The sequence below is a fragment of the Molossus molossus genome, unplaced genomic scaffold (genome assembly GCF_014108415.1).
Source record: "Molossus molossus isolate mMolMol1 unplaced genomic scaffold, mMolMol1.p scaffold_m16_p_2, whole genome shotgun sequence".
Taxonomy (NCBI): domain Eukaryota; kingdom Metazoa; phylum Chordata; class Mammalia; order Chiroptera; family Molossidae; genus Molossus; species Molossus molossus.
In genome coordinates this window covers 103,632,981-103,655,600 of record NW_023425355.1, presented here as the reverse complement: position 1 = coordinate 103,655,600, position 22,620 = coordinate 103,632,981, and the positions used below count along the sequence as shown (strand labels likewise).

General features: G+C 37.5%; 2 protein-coding genes across 3 annotated transcripts in view; one reads left to right on the top strand and one right to left on the bottom strand.

Moving 5' to 3' along the window:
- Nucleotides 1–1,729: 1,729 nt before the first annotated feature.
- AKAP4 (A-kinase anchoring protein 4) lies at nt 1,730–10,315 on the bottom strand. Its single transcript, XM_036271736.1, has 5 exons — nt 10,220–10,315; nt 9,013–9,063; nt 8,380–8,481; nt 2,414–4,552; nt 1,730–1,885 (listed from the first exon to the last, which is right to left on the bottom strand). Exons 1-5 carry the CDS (start codon nt 10,313–10,315, stop codon nt 1,730–1,732), a joined length of 2,544 nt encoding a protein of 847 aa, XP_036127629.1.
- A 4,262-nt stretch (nt 10,316–14,577) lies between these two features.
- The window catches only part of CCNB3 (cyclin B3), a 63,370-nt gene continuing 55,327 nt past the window's right edge, over nt 14,578–22,620 (top strand). Inside the window, exon 1 of one of the 2 annotated variants that reach the window (XM_036271404.1) lies at nt 14,578–14,598. The gene's annotated coding sequence lies outside the window, so the exon portion shown is untranslated. Of the gene's footprint in view, nt 14,603–22,620 lie in introns of both variants that reach the window. The other variant, XM_036271403.1, reaches the window with a different exon arrangement.

Genomic DNA, 22,620 nt, shown 5'->3' with positions numbered 1-22,620 from the left:
GATAAGCTCCAAGGACTGCTGAGCTGTTCCAGACCCTTGTCAGGGCCCTTTGTGGCCTAAAGCATTCCTTTCTTTGCTGCAGTCTGTCAGTCAGCTCTGGCAAAAATCAAGTTTCTCACCCTGATCTTACCTCATCTATACATGTTTCCCTGAGAAATTATGGAAAAGAAACTCTTAGAATCTTGGAATGTCAGAACTGGAAGGGCCCTTAGAGACCATCTTGCCTAACCCCTCTTATTTAACAGTACATGTAACTTCCTGTGTTTTATTTCCACAGTCCCAGGAATCCCCAAAGCTGCCCCACAGTAAAAATCAGGAGCAAGTCAAGAGCCAAGTTAATCAAGGAAGTAAACGACTATGGGCCCCAGCTGTGCTCAGGAAGGATTGAATCATCAGAAATGCAGCCCTAGTCCTGGGATTTGTTTATTAAGGATTTTCTTCAAGGACAAAGAGAAGGATCTGTGGTGGCTCAATTCCACAGCTTTTCATGGGGTGGGGTGTGACTGGAAAAGCTTTGATTAGCTTTAATTCAGGCTGGGGAGTTTTAAAGGTCCTGCTTTGAAGGGGCCTGTCTTTCTTTCTGACTGGTCCAGGCATTGTGCAGAAGTTGGCAAAGTTTGACTCCATGCTTCTTACCTCCCCTCAAAGTGCTTCTCTGGGTTGTCAGAGAATCTTGCTTTCAGTTTGAAAATGTATCAGGAATACCTGCAACTGTGTTAGGATGGGCTTTGAGAGGTACAGCTTCCTTCACATTTACATTTGTAACAAGATTCTCCTTGTGCAAAGTATTATATCCATTCCTCCAGTTTAATCTCTAGACAGTGAGGGTAATTTTTGGCTATATTTCACAGGTGGAGAAATAGGCTTAGAGTCTAGGTGACTCTGTGAGGCCATGCAGCTAGTAAGAGACAAAAGCTTTGGCTTTTGAATCCAGAAGGATTCCACATCCTGTACTTGTTCTACAAAGTCATGAGCACCTCAGAGTTACCAAGAAATGTCACAACAAACTAGATAACAGAGGACCACAGGACTGAAACCACTGTCTTGATCTGATTGGCAATGAATTCTAACATTGTGATTGACTTCTGAGAAGCATACAACAAATCTAGGAACTTAGTGCTAGTCTCAAAAGAGACATTGGAATTCAAATAGGGTGGCTATGAAGAATTTACCATTCTGTAGCTTTCTTCTCGGAAAAATTTTCTCTCAGATTGATGGAAGGTAAGGAAATCTCATCAATTGAAGGAAATAACTTATAAAAAAGCTTTATTCACACATGGGGAGGATCAAATCTCACTGTAGTTTTGGACAGTAAATACTAAATAGCCATATGCAGTAAATAGTGAGGAAGTGTGTGTGTGTGTGTGTGTGTGTGTGTGTGTGTGTCAAGATAGGAAGAGGGGTGGGGGGCACAATGTTCATGAGTAATGTACTTACATCAGTTTGTTTTTGTCTAAGCTGTTTCACCAGTCCTTGGAATTGGATCCATTCCCCTCTTTTGCCTCAGATATATCTGATCAAGAAAACAATAACATATTTTTTATTTTGTTTTTATTCATGCTGTTACTTAGCTTATTGAACACCTTGTACAGTCCAACTGCTCAAATGTATTGGGAAATACAATCGTGAAGTAAGTTGTTCAGTGGCCTAATGGACGGGGTGCCCAGCTGGCATGGGATGCTGCTGGAGGGAGGGGAGTAACTAGAGAGGTGTTGAAGGCATTGTTAGCTCACAGGTTAGTGAGCAGCCAGTCCAGCAGTTGTTTTCTAGCCATGTTGCCAACCGCCTCATCCAGTTGTCGTTCCTTAGCAAACTTCATGACTTCTTGAAGTAGATCTCCCACACTGTACCCCTTCTCTGCTGCCTTAGCTGAAACTTCAGGAAGCTGTGGGAAAAGCAGAGATAGCTTGAGTCATGTGATGCTCTTGGAGAAGGGACCCAGACAGATAATGTGAACTACCCCCCTCACCCACCTTTCCACCCATGGCTCTAAGACTAGAGTAAAAGCTGCCACAGGTCCAGGACTGGCTTTGCTCTCCTTTTTCCTTGACTCTACTCTAATGGCATAGATAAAAATGAAAAAAGATACTTCCTTTTCTCTCTCCAGTCCTTTGAGGGCCTTCAAATTAAAAACATAAGACTTCAAAATTGCTCCCCAATGTTTTACCAAATAGTTTGTTTAAAAGATCACTGATAAAACAAAGCTAATTTTACTCTCCTCCTCTTGGCTGAAATGTGCAGACCTTGAGGTGCCAGAGCCTCACTTAATGGTTCACACTTTTGTGTCTTTTTATGAAGTGAAAGTAATTCATAAGGCAAATGGTAAAGAGCAGACTTGGAAAAAAGTACAATATTGCCTCCCAGCCCCTGCCCATTCCAACCCTCTTTCTTCTTGTGCTTTGTCACTGCTTACCTTCTCCAGTTGTCCATCATCATCTCCCATGAAATAGAGCATAGGCACGTTAAATTGGGAGGCTGCAATCCACTGCAGGACAGCCTGTAGCTGCTTCTGTAAGCTACTTGTTGAGCACTGATTATTGACGATGACTTCTGGCCCAGGAAACTCTTCATAGTTCTGTGACATTGCACCATCATGACTACATCTGGGGCCACCAACCTGGTAATAGGAGTTGTTTGGCAAGGCTGCTTGTTCTTCCAACTCTGCGAGGGCTTCCCCATTGTTGCTATATTTAGCCATGATAAGGCACAGCTTCATCACAGATTCTACCAGTTGATCAATGAATTGCCGGTTCATTTGCTTCATCCCACTGACAAAGTCAACTTCTGGACTTTCCTGGCACTGTTCTTCTACTCTCTTAGACGTGGAAGTTGCTTTGTTTGACCTGGACTCAGAAGGCCTGTTTTCACCTTCAGGTAGCTCGTCGCAGTTGAAGGAGCTCTCATTGAGCAGTTTCTGAATCAGTGATAGAACAATGTTTGACACATCCAACTTCTGGCAGTCTGCTTGTTGAGCCTCCTTTACAGAGGTAGATGGCCCAGGAGCTCCACGTGACTCTAGATGTTTCATTGAAAGTGCCTTGGCACTTTGGCCACATGCATTCTTTTCGTATTGAGCACTCTGAGTCACATAGCCTGTGGTCGAACCAGGACAATCTTCTTCAAGTGAATCTTTGCCTTTGGCCTGCTGGGTCAGGTGATACTGAATTAGCTGAAGGGCAGAGACAATCAAGTCCTTTGCCAGTGAATCTGTGGAAGAACTGATTTTTTCTCTTTTTTCTTCCTTACTGGTGCATACTTTACCAGCCATCTTGCCTTGGTTTCCTTGTTTTTGGTTCCACACGGTCAGGCTCTCCTTGAGGATGTGTTCACCGACTTTTTCAGCACTGGTCAATGACTTGCACTGATCTGCTTTTATTTTGCACTTGTCCTTTCCCTTCATCTCAGCTTTCATGGTGGAGAATTCAAGACTTTGGTTCTTACCTTGGTTCTTACATTTGACATCATGGGACCCGGCTTTCAAGGTTGCATACAACAAACTCTGCGATTTAGTGTCCTTCTCTCCAAGCAGAGCACTAACCAGGCGCTTCAGCATGGCCTCCATAATATCTGTAGCATTTTGTTTTCCATGGTTGAACAGATTCCTCTTGACAGCTGAGACAAAGTCCGAGTCAGTCATCAGGACTCCAGTGATATTGTGCAGGTTCTTCAAGCAGGAGTCAATCAAATCGGACACAATTTCCTTGGTGTGTTTTAACAACACTCTCTTCAGGACCACACAGGCAGGAATCGGCTTCCCAGAGGTATGCACTTTCAAGGTCTTCATAACAGAAACCATCATGTCGGATGCCACTTGATTTGCATAAACCATGAGCCCTTTACTTATGGAATCTGCAAATTCTTTGCTATCTTTTTGGCATAGCTGTTTGTCTCCCACCTTGTTCTTGTTGGATAACTCACTATACATAAACGTTTTCCGGCCACCTTCCCTGCACTCCTCCCCATTACCCCGCATTTCTGCAGAGGTCATTTCCACAGCATCATGGACCATTTCAGAAGCAATCTTGCTCACAACACTGCGGGGATTGTTTTTCCCTTTGTCCCCAGAGGGTGGATAGATTGAATGATGAAAGCATTTGCTTCCATTTTCTAACTTCTCCTTGATTTCCTTATGGGCCATCTGGGCCACCAGAGAAGATAGTCGGTTGACATAAAAGGAAAGGTCATCCACAGAACACTCTCTCTCAGGAGAGATTATTGCCCTGTGAGTGCTAGGAGATTTTGCTGGAGGGGTGGAAGAACTCTGGTTATTGTTGGTATTTTTGGCTGCAGTCATTTCTAGACATAGGCTTTGAGGTCTGTTGGCCATATAATCGATGTTCAGTTGATCGGCATAAACACTGTAGCAGTTTTCAGGGGGTGATTTTTGATGTTCATCCTCTGTGTCTCCTAATTTATGTTTACAGCTAGAGGCTGAGGGGCTTAGTGCATGTTGGAAACCCAAGGCATACTTCTGGAGATCATTGAGAAGCCAATTTATAACACTTATAGGATCAGAGGGAGCTTGTTTGAAAAGGCATATAGATCCCTCCATCTAAAAAAAGAAGAACACCTAAGAGTTTGGGGAGGCTATTTCCCCACCCCTTATTTTATTTAGAAGATATACCTTTCTAAACCACACATATTAGAGATTTGACCTTTATAATTTGCATGGAAACATAATATACAATTATATCCATTAACACACATTCAAGCACAATTGGTAGCAACAAAAGCTCAGAGTATATCCATCTGTACACTTAACTGTATGCTATCAATATATTTGTTGATTTCACCTGAGCATGTTGTGCTTATCTCAATATGTATCAAAAATGTGTCAGTATCATTGTGTATGAATAACAATATAGAAATTCTGGTTTGTTCATGTCATAAAAATTACACATTTGCCATTATGAAAAATGTAAAAAAAAATTTTGAAAATTGTTAAAGAAAAATATAAAATAATAGCCCACTATTCTTATCCACATATTATTATTTTAGTGCAGCTCCTTCTAGTCTCTGTGCATAAATTTGAAATATAATTATAAACATAAAAAAAACAATATAGAAATTCATGAGTGTGAACATCTCAAAAGATGTGAGAATGTGTTAGCCTGTGTTGTTAGTGTGTGAAAATGTACCAGTGTGGGTGTTCATGTCTGTATGTTAGCGCACATATGACTGACTATATGTAAGCATGTGTAATAATGTTTTGATATCAATACCCATTCTCTATGTCTACTGTATGTGCCAACATGTGCATGATAGTGTGTATATTTTGTACATGTATGTGAATGTAAAAATATGAGTGTGTATTCTCATGTGTTTCTGAATATGTAAATGAGCAACTGTCAATTTGAGTGATCTGCATATGTTTATGATATAAATCCAATAGCATGCATCATGTAGCATAAATATGTTTTTATGTTAAAGCATAAATTCACATATTAACATACATATTCATTGATATATTAATGTATAACAAAATAAATTAATAAATACACACATTAAAATATGAATATGTGCTAATAGGTGATTGTATAATGACTGTGTATGTCAATAAATTGGCTATCAGTTTATGTTATATTTATATGCTATGTCAATGATTGAGAATGTGTGTCAGTGTTGCACACATCCTGAGTATTGGGGTATGTTTATGAATACACTGACTGGGGATGTCATTGTATTTGTGTCAATGTGTGCATCAATGCATACAAATGTGTTAGTGAATATGTTTTACTTTGTTTAAGTTTGTATGTGAATGTATAAATGAGGCATATTTACAGGGTGGGGCAAAATAGGTTTACAGTTGTTTGTATGGAAAATAATACAATAAGTAATAATAATTAAAGAATAAACTCTGTTTTGTGTACTCATAACTGTAAACCTACTTTTGCCTCACTCTGTATAAGAGTTATGCCTATATTTAATTTTTACATTAATTTTATAAAAAATAAATGTTTGCAATAATATATTTTATTTATATATTTATATTAAACTATTTATATATTTAGCTATATATAAATATATAATATATAATAATATATATAAATATATATTATAATATATATAAATATTTATATATATTATAATATATATTTATATATATGTTTGTATGTGAATGTATAAATTTATATATAAAAATATATAAAATATATATAAATATATAATTGTAACACTTGTATACAATATGACAGTTTTGAGACTCTGATTATTATAACTTTAGACTGTCATGTAAAAATATATTTATTATTTATATATAATAAATATAATTATTTATATATATAAATATATATATTTATATATATAAATAATTATATTTATTATATATTTAGGGACACAGAGAAAGAAACATCAATGAGAGAGAAACATCAGTTGGCTGCCTTTTGCACATCCTCTACTGGGGATCAAGCCTGCAACCCAGGCATGTGCCTAGACTGGGAAGAGAGCCAGTGACCTCTCAGCACATGGGACAATGCTCAACCAACTGAGCTACACTGGCCAGGGCCATAGTACATTTTTTTGACAAAGCATGTAGAGAAATCTTGGATAATCAACATTTAAGCATGTTTCCCCCTATATTCTCCATAAGAAAGGTCTAACACTCTAAGTAGTAGTACTGATCCTTTTTTTTTTTTTTTTACTTTTGTATAGGAAAAGCAAAAGGAATTATCTTGAACTCTGCCCAAGGGAAATACTATAAAATATGATACTAATATGATGTGATATTAATATTTGTGGCTATTGTAACACTTGTATACATATGACAGTTTTGAGACTCTGATTATTATAACTTTAGATTGTCATGTAAAAAAAATTTTTTTCCTGAGGTCCAAGCTTGTATCAGTCATGATCTTTTTAATCCAGTTTTGCAGATATTTCTATTTTATTCTTGCAGCCCTTCTGAAGATTGCTCAAAGAATTTTAAAATTAAATCTTACCTCAAATCTAAAAAAAGAAAGACTGGTGTATGCCTATACCTGAGTCTGTATGGTCACTATGTTTTGATCAAGGCTTTGTGTGTTAACATGGTGTGCATGGATGTGAATATGGATGTTTATGTGTCACATATGGGCATGTCAATGCATCTGATTGTATATCTTTGTATATGTGTGTAAATTTTTGTTTATTAATAGATATATATATACATATATATATATATGTTTGCTGTATCAATGCTTGTGTTTACCAGTGTCACATGTGTGTCATTGGTTATATAAATTATTTTTTGTTGATATATATATAAATGTATATATTGATGTGTGTCACTTTGTATAAATTTATGTGTATATGCTCATACCTAGATATGTGTATATTTATTGTACACATCTTCTACTCACTGCTAAGTACAATTGCCCCCTTTGCCCCTTTCATTGCTTCATCTCCTCTCTTTTCACTGAATTCCTAGAAATGTGAGGTCATGACAAGTTCAACAATTTGCAAATGGGCTTAGGTTACAACCAAGGATATCTGTGTTGTGTGTAGGAAATATGGGCTGCACTTTAAAAAATAAACATTAGGTATAATGTATCCCTTTCTTAAGACTCCAAAATGGAGTCCCCCTCAACTGAACCCAAAACTCTTTGAAGAATACTTTCTAAATGTTTTTTTCTTCCTTAAGGGTCACTCTCATCACTCCAAATGTGTATAGGACCAGACATGTTGTTTCTGGTTATAATATGAGCATAGGGACACACAGAACAGGAAATATTTGACTCCTTTGCATGAAAACCAAATATCTTGTTCCAATATCAGCTGATCCAGGCTTTCTGGACTATGAAGGTGACTTGTCATGGGCTCTCATACCCACCCCAACCAGGAGCCTAACAGATATAATTTAAGATAGTTACACAGGAACAAAAGGATTCTGTATGTGACAGTGGTGTGTTAAGTCTAATTGCTTCTGACTTCATGCTACCTAATAGCCTGGGTAATCTCTTAGACAACAGGGTTAGGGACCAGGTAGCTACAGTTCTTGGTCGTCATGGAGATGCTCTGCTCCATATATCCTTTGTTCTTTTTTGCTGGACACTGGGCAATGTGGGGCACACAAGTCCATTACAAGGCAACAGAAAACACTGAAAATGATCTTGCTTATAAGCCCATATCTTTGTTAGGATAAGGATAACAAGATTCTGTTTGGAGTAGGTGCCTGAAATCAGGAAAGGGTATTCTGAGTCTCTGTGATTAGTGCTATTGTTAGATACCTAGGCATTGAACTTACTGTGACTCTGAACTTAGGCCTGTGTTCTCTGGAATGTCATAGTAGTAAAATTTATGGGCCTGTTTAACAATATTACTCTTACCACCTCTGAACCAGAATCTTCAGACTCAGCACTGGACTCTGGGAATTACAAAGGGCAGACTAGAGGCTAAGCATACCTTAGATTGGTCTTTCTTCTCAATATCCTTGATCACAATAATTTCTTTTTCTTTCAGACGCTCCAGGGCTAAGTCACCTTCTGAACCGGAACCACCATCATCCTATAGAATTAAGGGATAAAATTCTTATGAATAGTTGCTTTTTGAGATATCTCCAAGCTGCCCTCTCTGCCTGCTACCACTTCAAAGCATGAATGTCATATCGCTTATCTCTTTTCCTTTTGGAGGAGGAGAAGTAGGCTAATAATGCTAACTAGTCTTTGAAGAATGAAATACTTTTCCCTCCACAAATTACTACCCTCCCCCATAGGTATTGATAAAGCCATCAATCTCAGGAATCATATTTTATTAATCATCGAGTTTCTTCACTGTTCTGACATGCTGTCTTCCATGCTTTTGTTCTTTCATCCCTACCAGCAATGTAAGTGCCTTCTAAAATGAGATTTGGTATCAAGAGTGACAGTAAATTCTCAACTAAAGATCCTGGGCTTACAAGAATAATGGCTTCTCACCTGAATCCCTTCCACCTTTCCACCCTTTGCCACAACTTTTCCCTTTTATTATGCCATCACTGACAACCCTTTCAGCAGTTTCCTACCCAGTCCAACTCTGAGGAGAGTAGAGAATACCCACCTTGGAACCTTTATCTTCCACATTCAGGGTGGACACATCGACAAAACATATCTGCATCAAATTAAGAGGATGCATTTAGAAAAATTCTAGAGAAAAGACTGTAGTTTTTCTTTGAGATGTTAAAGCACCTACCATATAGGGTTGTTATGAGGATTGATTAAGATAGTGCGTGTAAAGCTTTTAGCAGAGTACCTGTACATAGTAAGTACTCAATAAATGTTATTAGGCAGACAGAAGCTTATCATTACTGTATTTCCTAGATGAGAATGCCTACCTGTTGGAGAGGCTCAAAATACCTACATTTATTGAGGAGAGTAAGAAGAGAGATGGCTTGCCCAACTGACACAAACTAAAAGGTGGAACTTATATTAGAACTCTATTCTCCTGGCTCCCATTTAGGAACACTTTCAACTACACTAGTGTTTCCCAAATGGGGTATTTTTACTATTGATGCTATAGAAAACTTTAGGTTGTACATGGATAAACATTTCTGTTTAATAGGTGTATTTTTATTGTTTAATAGGAAAAATACATACTAGAATATCAAACCTGTGATATATGGATAATATTGCTTAGGATGATGGTAATTTTTAAATGTAAGTCAATTTAAAAAACATTGCAGAAACATATATTAAACAATAGTATGAGTGGTACTTGAGCATGATAAAAAATGTGAAGTGCTACACAAATGACTCCAAGTTTGGGAAATAGAAGCATAAAGTATTTTGCCCTCCTGGGGGAGTGTCACTTTAGTGCAAATTACTGGTAGCTAGGTGATATAATTATGACGGAAGAGGTTAGGTAATAGAGACTGGTAACTAGGCAACCACAGCTCCTCCCTCCCCTGAGCCTCCCTCTAGCCCCTCCCACCCCTGAGCCTCCCTCTAGCCCCTCCCACCCCTGAGCCTCCCTCTAGCCCCTCCCTCCCCTGAGCCTCCCTCTAGCCCCTCCCTCCCCTGAGCCTCCCTCTAGCCCCTCCCACCCCTGAGCCTCCCTCTAGCCCCTCCCTCCCCAGCTCCTTTACCACTCTTCATCCTGCCCCGCCCCCCCGCATTTGTCCCTCTGTGATGTATAAGCATGCCGGTCCCCTACAGACTTTATTGAACCTGGATGCCAGAAAATGACACTATCTATCCTGGATTCCAGTATATCTGTATTCACATTCCAATCCTTTCCACACCTTGGTAGGAGTAATTTTGTATCTTACCACTTTCCGTTCCTGTTCTTTTCGTTCTGTTGGGCTATAGAGATCGACCTTGCAAACACCTCTGGAGCTGTGTAACCAGTCAATATGATCAGACATCTGGAAAGACAAAGAAAAGTAATCTGAAAGGCTTATATATAGGGTTTTTAGGAACTGTCTCAGTTTGGATAAAAGGGCCCTGGAACACATCTCTGTGTTTCGTATTGGCTTAGGCTAGGAACTGGTGGGGTGAGCAGTGGGGAAAGGACACTTTGAAGTCATCAGGATCATTTGAGCATAATTAGTAGTTTCTCTCTCTCTCTCTCTCTGTCTCTCTATCTCCCTCCCTCCCTCTCTCTCATACACAGCTACAGTTTCACATAACACTACATCCCTACCCTTTATCCCCCCCATCCCCCCACCCCCGTCCAGATCTTTTAGTGCTCTCCCAAAGATTTAAGAAAAGGCTTCCCACACCCTCAAAAGAGGGAGTTCCTTGATTTCCAGAGCTAGAGATCACTATCCTAGAAAGAGAGGGAGGCATAGAGGTCCCTCATGTCCAGATTCTAAAGAACTGTGAAAAATATGAAATTTATAAACTCATTACCTTGATAATGAAGTTATTTTTTTCTTTTGGGTGAAAATGTGCCATCAAGGAGATAGATGTGCCCCTTTAGATGATCTGGGCAGTGCCAAGTTCTTGGGCAGCTGCAGCTGGCTGCCACCCCCGTCAGCAGTTGGACAAGACTGAGGGGCCAAGGCCTTTCTCTGCTGCTTTTGACCCTGGGGTATGACATCAGAGTTTGTTGAGTCACAATGCCTGAAACTATAGCAACTGCAGCAAAGGTGTAGCAGGCAGGCAAACTCAATACCCCTTCAAATAACAACCACCTCAGGCTGTCTGCTGTATGGCAACCTTGTTCTATTCTCTCCAGGAGGGTACATATAATTCTTTCACATTTTGTTCAGCTCACACCTTGAATCCTCCTTTTTCTTTCCTCTCCTTGCTAGACTTCCAGAATAATCTATGTTAGTTACCAGTTTGGTCTGTACTTTTCACGTACAGAATTACCACCAGCCTTTGTGAACAAAACAGCATTAATTTTCACATCTTAGCTTCTTTTTCTATGCTAGTGTTTTTTTCCAGTCTCTTAATGTAGAGTGTGGATGAAATTATTTGTGCTGATAGTTGAAGTTTTTATAGGCCAAGGTTGAGGCCTAGTTGAGAATAGGGTTCAGAGGAGCCTGACTATATCAAATCATCATGTTGTATACCTTAAATACAATTTTTATTAAAAATTAATTTGGTCTAGGAGGGAGTCTTTGTCAATGGTGATGGCTGAAATCCACAGTACAGAACTTGTTTTTCCTGTATCACCCTTTTGTCAAGGGGAACTTTTAACATTTAAGTTGGAACTCCTGTGTCTGGCTCATGTCTATGGAGTAAGAAGTAAAGAAAGAAAATGTTTATTTATTCTCCAAGCACAAGAATGTATATTCCTAAGATTAAAACAACAACAACAACAACAACAACAACAAACAACCCTCTATGTCTCTTAGCCCAGAAGGGAAAAACTGATCTGGGCCTGGAAAATGTCTTACCAAATACCCTAAATGACAAAGAGAGAACTGCTAGGGATGATTAGAGCCCTGTCCCATGGTGCCCCAATCCTGTCATCCTGAGGTTAACCAGGAGCAAACAAAGCAGAATTTGGATGGGAAACCAATAATGAAAATGTAAGGAGGTTCAGTCACAGGTTACAGTATATTCACTGCCTCTTTTCTCCTAAGCTGCTGAGGCTCTCAGAGTGTCCTGTACTGACTAGAGGTGGGGACAGATGGGGAAGAAGGATGTTCAAAGAGTCAAAAAAAGGAATATGCTACATTAGTATATCAATATGTGCGAAGTAGCGTGCACTTAGGTTATCCCTTAAGAGCCAAATATAGAGATGTTAAACACAGAAGCTTTGGTCATATTTTTTTCCCTAACCATCACCATCCATTTTCTAACCTTGTTTATTCTATCAAAACATCTTCTCTGCCATACAAACTTGTGAGTAACCATACAAATCACACTTTAAATATGATTTCAACTTACATTTGGTTTGAAAGAGCTCTTAATATAATAAAAAATAAGACATGTGTTTGTAATATAATTCTTATGAATAATGGAAAAATGAAATTTAAATGAACTGAATTATCCGCCTTCATGAACTTACTGTCTACCTGTTAGTCCCACTAAGTATCTTTTAGCCTTAGAGTCAGCTTACCTAATTTAGTTTATGCTATGATACTGTGACTATTTTGAAAATGGAAAGTGATGTCAATGATTAATTATTACAGACCAATACAAATGGGGACTCCACATCTTCTCCTGAATTGTTTCCCAGCCATGAGAATGCCCAGTGTTATTTAGAGCAGCTTCCTGCAATCATACTAAATTGAAAAATTAGATAGCTATTATTTTTTAAATTTTATTAAATGTGTTGGGGTGACATTGATTATTAACATGATATAGGGTTCAAGTGTACAATTCTATAATACATCATCTGTATATTGTATTGTGTGTTTACCATCCAAAGTCACGTCTCTTTCCATCACTATATATTTGACTCCTTTTACCCTTTCTACCTTCCCCCCACCTCCCTTTCCCTCTGGTAACTACTGTTGCCTGTCTATGAGTTTTTGTTTGTTTGTTTGTTTGTCTTCTTTGTTCATTTGTTACTTTCAGTATCATATCCCACATATGAGTGAAATTATATGGTTCTTTACTTTTTAAATCTGACTTATTTTGCTTAGCATGATATTCTCAGGATCCATCCATGTTGTCGCAAATGGCAGTATTTTTGTCTTTTTTTTATGGCTGAGCAGTATTTCGTTGTATATATGTACCATATCTTCTTTATCCAATCATATATTAGATAGTTATTCTGAACATCTCAGTAATGGCGCTGCATAATTACCTCCATCAATTATTTGTTATGTCTGTATTGTACATACCCGTGTGTCCTTTCCTATGAGTGATAGAAACAGGGGAGGAAGAAAATAAAAGACTTTTCAAAACTATAAACATTCTCATTATTTTTATTTCACAAGGCGGCTGTTAAAAGAAAGTGGACTCTTAGATGTGCTGGGGTTTCCTTTCAGGCAGGGATCTAATTAGGCAGCCAAGATCTGTTCTATTGCCTATTGTAGAAATTAATTACAACTATTTGGTGTGTGTGGGGGGAGAGGGGTGCAGGGTTGGCCTGGCACTGACCATTTGTGATTAGGCTTGTTCCTCTTGTAATTGTAAAATTTCCCTCCTCTGATTTCCTAGAACACTTGCTTATTGTCGGTATAATTCACTTGACATTTATTAGATATCCTGCCTTGTAGATTTAATTAGATTTTCCTATTTCTGGATCACCCACACTGAAGCCTCAGGGCAGATTCCCTGTCTCTTTCCCATCTAACCACCATAATACAGGCCACATAGTTGGGTTCAAGAAACAAATAATGATTTTGGAAGTTCAGACAGGAAACATAATTCAGAAGCCATGGAGTCATGGAATCCGTAATAATGACAAAAATCTTGGTGAGCTATTTGAGTTGGGCAGCCTTCTTAATAGAGCAAAAATTCTCACACTTTAGGCGTGCCTCAGAATCACCCGGAGGGCTTATTAAAACAGATAGTTGGGCCCCATCCCAGAGTTTGTAATTCTGCAGGTCTGGAAATTTGCCTGTGTTACATGCATTATCTCATTTAATTTTCACACAGATTTATGATATGAGTACTATTTTAATCCAGATTTTATTAATGGCTAGCTGGAGCCCAGCGAGGCCATTTTATTGGTGGTGCTGCTAGTTTCGGCACTAGCCACTTTCATCATCCTGGAGGTGGGTGTTGTGTGCGTGTTTAGAGATTAGCATGCCTTTTCTTTCTCCTAGGGTCCGAAGATGCAGAAGAGAAATTCCCTGAGGAGAAAAAAAAAGTATAAAGTGTTACTAGTCTGATCTTTTGGCCCCATCTGGTGGTTTCAAGTTTGACTGAAAATTGTTTATCGGTTATCTCCCCCTGCTGGTGAGAATGGTAGAGTCGGCGTGCCGCCTGTGAGATCATTTTTCTGTGACGGCGCTTGCTGGAGGCGCTTAATATGAGGCTGTTGGAAGCCTTGGTGTGAGGCGGTTGGAGGCGGTTGGTGTGAGGCGGTTGGAGGCGGTTGGTGTGACGCCGTTGGAGGCGGTTGGTGTGAGGCTGTTGGAAGCGGTTGGTGTGACGCGGTTGGAGGCGGTTGGTGTGAGGCTGTTGGAAGCGGTTGGAGTGAAGCGGTTGGAGGCGGTTGGTGTGAGGCTGTTGGAAGCTGTTGGTGTGAGGCGGTTGGTGTGAGGCGGTTGGTCCTCCCTCCCCCACATCTATTTGTGTGTGTGTGTGTTCTATTTTATTTTTTCTTGTTTCTGACTGGTGGGGAGCTCCTTTCCCTTGCATAGTTTTGTTCCAATCTATTTGTGGCTTGTTAAAGGTCTTTTTGCCTTACATAGATATATTTTATGTCAGAGCTGAGGATGTGGCTGAGGAAACTAGGCTGTCAGTTGGATTTCCCCCGTCAAACCAACAAACTTGTCTCAAACATCTGACAGAAAAGTACTTAAATATAGTACTAATTGGTTACAGTTTTTCTCCTTCCCTCCAGATAGTATTTTTGTTTGTGAATTAATGTATTAAACAGAGACCACAAAGGAGAGGAAGGGGATCTGGAAGCATGAACCTTTTCAGGTTCCCTCATAGCACTTACAGGCATCCTCCCCTCTCCCCCAACACACACCCTTAAGGATCCCCCTGGTTTTAGGGACATTAAAATGGGATGAAGACTGGCCTAGTCTTCAGCTTTGTCAAATAGCTGCCCCATAGGGAGATGTCAGTCAGGCTTAGTCCTTGAGTGCCCCTTGGTCTTAAAGCTAGATGGTAAAGGGGGTAATGAGTTCATGTGGCCACTAGGAGGTTGCAGCTGCTTGCGAAACGTGTTTCCATACAGTGTAAGATCACCCCATACAAAAACCCATTTTGCCAAGGCATTCCTCAAATTAAAAGGGAAATTGGTGATTCTCCTCCATAGAATCACTCTCCAACCTAAAATTGCATTTTATGTATGTTATATTTGACTTACTATTTGATGTTATATTTATTTATAATATAGATGTTATACATATAATATTAATATAATATTTCTTTAATACTCCCATCATAAAGGTGTGTTAGGGTCAAAGGAAGAAGTGTTTGTCTAACTCTGTATAGACCCTAACAATAGCTCATATACTTAAGACTCTCAGTAATCACTATTGGTGATGTCGGGGTGAGTATGCCAACAATAATTTGTTGGTAATAATGTGTTGAACAACGTGTCCTCTGAAATCTTTAGTAGTTGTATTTTCACTTTCTTTTAGCACTTATCACGTTCTGCCTTATGTTGGTAGTTATTTTAGTGAGTTTTATATTTCCAAATACAGAATGACTGGTTTACTCATTTTAATTTACCCTGCAAGGGATAGCATTAGGTTCATATATATTAGTAAGTGCTTAAGGATATTTACATAATTGAAAATTAGTGTGTACACCTGAAACTAATATATGTCAATTATATCTCAATTAGTTTTTAAAAAAGAGAATTAGTGGTAATGGTTATTCATGAATTGCTATACCCAGAACCATATAGAAAGAAGTGTTTGGCCACGGCCAAGAACATTAGACCACTTTGGTCCAAATTGGCTGGCTTATTGAAATAACTTTCTAACTGGTTCCACTGAATCTTTCCTTGCTCTCCATCAGAATTTTAAACAACCAATATAATTTATTAGCCACTATTATTTTTATAACTGCTTTATTGAAACATAATTCAAATACTATTTAATTCACCCATGTAAACTGTACAAGTCAGTGATTTTTAGTGTATTCACAAAGTTGTGCACCCATCACCATAATCACTTTTAGAACATTTTCATCACCAAAAAAAAAAGAAACCTCATACCCTTTAGCTATCTATCACAACTCCCCAACCCTATACTTCCCCAGCCTTAGGTAGCCTCTAATCTGCTTTCTGTCTCTATATATTTGCCTATTCTGGACATTTAATATAAATGGAATCATACAATATGTAGTCTTTTGTGACTGACTTCTTTCACTTAGTATATAGCTTTTTGCAGTAAAGACTTGTGACAACATGTGTGAAATGCTGTTTATGAGGGCAGCTCATTAGAGATTCAGTGCCAAGAGCTTTTATTGGGGACTGGTCCTGCCGGCAACCTCTGCCTAGCACATACCAAAACTCCAGAGTCCCAGGAGGAAAGCTGTCCTTCACCTTAAGTCATATTGTTTGCACAAACAACAAACAGTTAAGGTACAGTGAGCTACTCTTAATCAGGATGGCGGGAACCCCCCTACAAATCCAAGTTCCCAGATCCCAGCCAAGGGCCAACCTTGTCAGCAGGATTTCCAAAAGATAGCATTCTCAGGCCTACTATGGTAACTCATTACTACACAGATTTTGATAGGGATTGCATTGATTCCATAGATCAATTTGCGGATTGTTATCTTAATATTAAGTATCCTAATCGATGAACATGGGATGTCTTTACATTTGTTTAGGTCTTTAATTTCTCTCAGTGATATTTTGTGGGTTTCATTGTACAAGTCTTGTTTTTCTTTGTTAAATTTATTTTCTAAATCTATTTTTTTTTTATCCTCACCCGAGGACATTTTTTCATTTTTTGTTCAGACAGAGCGGAAGGGGGAGAGAGGAAGAGAGAGAGAGAGAGAGAGAGAGAGAGAGAGAGAGAGAGAAAGATCGCTGTGAGAGAGACACATCGAGTGGCTGCCACCCGCACGACCCAACCAGGGCCGGGGACAAACTGCAACCGAGGTACATGCCCTTAGGGGGAACCGAACCCGGGTCTCTCTGGACCGCAGGCTGATGCTCTAACCACTGAGCCAAACCGGCCATGGCTAAATCTGTTATTTTTGATGCAATTATAAGTACAATTGTCTTTATTTTATTTTCGAATTGTTCCTTGCAAGTGTATAGAAATACAGTTGCATTTTGTATATTGATTGATCTTGTAGTCTTGTTCTCTTGAGCTTGTTTATTAGCTCTAATAGCTTCTTTTTTGTGCGTGTAGATTCCTTAGCATATTAATATAGTGGATAACACAGATTGATTTTTTTGAACCAGCCTTGCATCCCTAGAATAAACCCCACTTGGTCATGGCATATAATACTTCTATATATGGGCAAATTCCGCTTGCTAATAGATTGCTAAATATTTGATTCTATTTTCATGAGGGATATTGGTTTGTAGTTTTTTTGTGCCGTCTTTTTATGGTTTGGTATCATGGTAAAAGTGTTCTCATATAAGTTGTGAAGTGTTCCCTCCTCTTCTGTTTTCTTAAAGGGATGTGTAGAGTTGATGTTAATTATTCTTTAAACATTAAATTCTCCAGCAAAATCTTCTGGGCCTAGAGACTTCTTTTTTTAAAGAATTTTAAAATTACAAATTGAATTTCTTTAAAAGATTGGAAGTATTCAAGTTATCTATTAAATATTGAGTGTATTATGGCAGTTTGTAATTTCCAAGAAATTTATCTATTTCAATTAAATTGTCAAGTTTATATGTATTGGGCTCATAGTATTCCCTTATTCTTTTGATGTCATTAGGATTTATGACCATATCCCTTGTTTTATTTCGGATTTTGCTAATTTGTGTCTTGTTTCTTTGTCAGTCTTGCTAGAGGTTTATTGATCTTTTCAAAGAACCAGCTTTTTGTTTCATTGATTTTCACTATTGTTTTTTTTCTGTTTTGGATTTCATCAACTTTTGCTTTTATCTTGACTATTTTCTACCTTATGTTTGCTTTGGATTTATTTTGCTCTTCTTTTTCTAGTCTTGAGGTGAAGCGTAGATTGACTTTCAGACTTTTCCTCTTTTGTAATGTAAGCAGTTAGTGCTATAAATTTCCCTTTCAGCACTGCTCTAGCTGTGTCCCAAAATTTTTGATATATTTTTATTCTCATTCATTTCAGTGTGTATATATATTTTTAATTTGTCTTAAGACTTCCTCTTTGATCAATCAGGTGCATTGTTTAGTTTCCAAGTGTTTGGGAATTTTTCTGTTATTTTTGTTATTGAATCCATTGTGGTCAGAGAACACATTCAATTATGATTTCAATTCTTTTATATTTGCTGGTTTGTTTTATTATTGAGGGTATAGTCTATTTTGGTAAATATTCCATGGGGTACACTCTATAAATGTTGATTAGATTCTGTTTGTTGATGGTGGTGTTGAATTCTCCTTGCTGATTTTATATCTGGTTGTTCTATCAGTTATTGAGATGAAGTGTTGAAGTCTCCAATTGTAAATGTGAGTTTGACAATTTCTCTGTTCAGGTCTATCAGATTTAGCTTCATGTATTTTCCAGCCCTTTTGGTTAGTGCATACACATTTAGGATTGCTGTGTCTTCTTGGTGGATTGACCCTTTAATATTATGTAATATTCCTCTCTGTCCTTGGTAATTGACTTGGCTCTAAGGTTTACTTTATCTAATATTAATATAGCTATCCTTGCTTTTTCGAAATTAATGTATGTATGGTATATCTTTTCCCACTCTTTAATTTTCAGTCTACTTATATCATTATATTTGAAGTAGGTTTAATCTTGACAGTATAACATTGAATCATGTTATTTAAATCCACTCTGCCAATCTCTGTCTTTTAATTCCTCTGCTTAAACAATGTACATTTAATGTGATTATTGACCTATTAGGAATTAAGTTCACTATTTTACTTTTTGTTTTCTGATTATGCCCTCTGTTTCTCATATTTTATGTTTTCTTTTTCCTGCCTTCTAGTCAATTACTTGAACATTCTTTTGAATTCCATTTTGATGTATTTATAGTATCTTTGAGTGTGTCTCTTTGTATAGCTTTATTAGTGCATGATTGAGGTATTATGTTAAATATACACAACTTATCACTGTCTGTTGGAGTTAACATTTTACTAGTCTGAGGGAGGTGTAGAAACCTTACATCCCTTTACCCTCCTCCATCTTTATTATTGTTTTAAATATTTCCTCTACATACATTGAGAACCACATTAGACAGTGCTATAATTTTTGCTATAACTGTCAAACATAATTGAGAAAACAGCATCAGAAGGAAAGTCTATTCTATCTACCAATATTTTTGCTCTTTCCACTGGTCTTTTGTCTTTATGTCACAAGGTCCTGTCTATAACTTTTTTTTTTTTAACTTTGTGAACTTTCTATTCTTTTAAGGTAGGCATCCAAGAATTACTTGATTTTCCCATTATTTCTGAAGGATATTTTCCTTGGATATAGAATTCTGAGATGACAGCTCTTTTAGTACTTGGAAAATACAACTTCACATCTTTCTGGCTTGCATGGTTGCTGATGAGAAATCCATTGTCATTAAAAAAATTTGCCCATATTAGAAATGTGTATTTATCTCTTCCTGTTTTCAGGTTCTTTTTCTTTGTCTTTAGCGTTCAGAAGTTTGATAGTGATGTGTCTTTGTTTGAATTTCTTTGGGTTTATCCTATTTAGAATTTGAATCTGTAGGTTTATACATCAAATTTTGGAAATATTCAGCCTTACTTTTTGGAATACATATTTTTGTAGGGAAGATTATTGCTATTAGAATCTCTGGGTAAAAGGATTCAAATATTTAAAATTCAGTAGATATTTTCGGATAACCTTTCCATATTTTATTGCAGTTTTTAATCCTACCAACAGTGAATAAAAGTTCCTATTTAGCCACCCCCTTACCAGCAGAAGTTATTATTAATCTATTAAACCTTTGCTAATGTCCTGAACAAAAACAATGCATTGCTGTTTTTTAATAATTTAAAAAATTCATTTGAAAGACACACACACACACACACACACACACGCGCATTGATTTGTCATTCTACTTATTTCTGCATTCAATGGTTGATTCTTGTATGTGTCCTGACCGGGGAATCAAACCCACAACCTTAGCATACTATGACTATGCTCTTAACCAACTGAGCTACCCTGCTAGGGCCAATGCATTGCTCTTTTAATCCGCATTTATTTTTAATGAAATTGAGAGCATATTTTCATGTTTACTGACCATTTGTATTTCTTCTGTAATTGGCTGTTCATCTTTATTGCCAAATTTTTTTTTTTTTTTTTTTTTTATCCTCACCCGAGGACATTTTTCCATTTTTTGTACAGATAGAGCGGGAGGGAGAGAGAGGAAGGGAGAGAGAGAGAGAAACATCGATGTGAAGGGACACATCGAGTGGCTGCCACCCGCACGACCAACCAGGGCCGGGGACAAACTGCAACCGAAGTACGTGCCCTTAGCGGGAACCGAACCCGGGTCTCTGCGGACCGCAGGCTGACGCTCTAACCGCTGAGCCAAACTGGCCAGGGCTATTGCCAAATTTTTTGATGGGTGTTTCACCTTCTTGTTGATCATGAAGTTCTCTTTGTACATTTTGGAAATTATTTTTCTGTCATTTGTGTTGCCAAAGTTTTTTGCCAGTTTGTTGTTGGGCTCTTTAAGTTCTTTTTTTAAAATTCTCACCTGAGTATATGTTTTTATTGAGTTTTAGAGAAGAAGGGAGAGAGAGAGAGAGAGAAAAAAAAGACATCGATGTGAGAGAAATACCAATCAGTTGCCTACTGTGTGCACCTTGACCAGGGATTGAACCTGAAACCTAGGTATGTGCCTTGACCGGGAATCAAACTGCAACCTTTTGGTGTATGGGATGACGCTCCAACTGACTGAGCCACCCGGCCAGGGCTGTAGTTAGGCTTTTAAACTTTGTTTTTGTTTTTATTTGTTTTGCCAAACAACAATTTAAAAATTTTAGCTACTAAAATTTATCAAGTCTTTTGCTGTCTAGATTTGTCCGTCCTGTTTAGATAGGTTTTTCCTTCTGCAGGACTATAAAAATATGATTTTATATATCTGTCTAATATTTTCATGCTTTCATTTTCACAATTAAATCTTGGATTTATCTGAAATATATTTTCATGTAAATCCAGGTAGATAAGAGCAGATCTTTTGTATCAGGTTTTAATACAGGGATATAGCGGGGAGGAAATAGGAGTGTTTATGAGAAAGTTGTATACCTGGGATGAGGGAAATAATGGAAAATGGTAGAGTCAAAACGCTGTCTCCTCTTTTCTCAGTTTTCTCTCTGAGTGCTACCCAAAGGAAAGGTTGAGTCAACAGAGATGTGAAGATTGAGAAAAAAACAAATTTAAATATTTTTTGAGAAATCATAACTTATGAACGTTTTTAAAATTGAGGTATAATTGACATATAACATTATATTAGTTTCAGTTGTATAACATAATTATTCAATGTTTGTATAAATTGTGAAATGATCACCACAATAAATCTAGTTAACATCTATCACCATACTGGAATAAATGAAATTGCTTGTTTTGTCATTTTTGTGTTGCTGTTGTTTTGGTAGATGGACCTTTTTCTCTCGACTAAAGAAGACATATAGTGACTTGTGTTGATATTATATTTCCTTTACAGTATATCCTAGTGGGACATTTGTTTACAGTTAATGACCCTTAAAGGATGATACTCATTTAATTAACAAATAGATGTTTTCAATCATTGTCAAGGAGGCAGGTATGCTTATGTGTTTGGTTTTTGGAATCAGACTGTTTGGGTCTAAATTTCAGTCTAATAACTTACTAGCTGTGATAACATTGGTCAAGTTACTAAACTTTGCTGTACTTCAAGTTCCTCTTTTGCAAAATGGGATACAGTAAAATCTTGATGTAACAGACTAATTAGGGTGAGGGGGTGTTTGTTAAAGCCGAAAGTCCATTATATAATAAAGTAGGTTTTCCAAATGCTTATGTTAAAAAGTTGACAAATTAGTTTACCTGTTTTTACTTACATAGACATGTTTGTATAATTAAAATTAAGTATGTATGAAAAGTTTAATTTCACAGAAAAGTTTTCTATATGTATTACTGTAATTTTAAATTTATACTGAATAGGTCTAGTAAATGTGTACATTCACCAGTCACTGCAAGTAAACAAATGCACATGGCTGGGGTGTAGCTTAACCCACATCAGAACATCAACTGACATAGTTTTCATGCCATGCAACAACAGAACTAATTACCATGTGCAGTGCAGTGTGATCATGGGCTAATCATTCGCTGAACATTGTTTATGAGTGGTGACTCTTGGATTTAAATATGTAGACTATAGTTGTAGATATGTAATATTTATCTATGTCGGTGAAATTACTACAGTGTCTTTTCCAACATATGGCTTATTTGCTAAAATTTGTTAAAAATTACTGAATTAGTAACAAAAAATAACCTGTTAATTTAACTATAAGCAAATCTTGGTTAAAAGCATTTTTAAATT

Coding starts and splice junctions, on each gene's coding strand:
- AKAP4 (XM_036271736.1), bottom strand. CDS start 10,315: ATGTCTGATCATATTGACTGGTTACACAGCTCCAGAGGTGTTTGCAAG. Junction 8,482..9,012: donor TGGAAGATAAAGGTTCCAAG/GTGGGTATTCTC, acceptor TTAATTCTATAG/GATGATGGTGGTTCCGGTTC. Junction 4,553..8,379: donor AGAAGAAAGACCAATCTAAG/GTATGCTTAGCC, acceptor TTCTTTTTTTAG/ATGGAGGGATCTATATGCCT.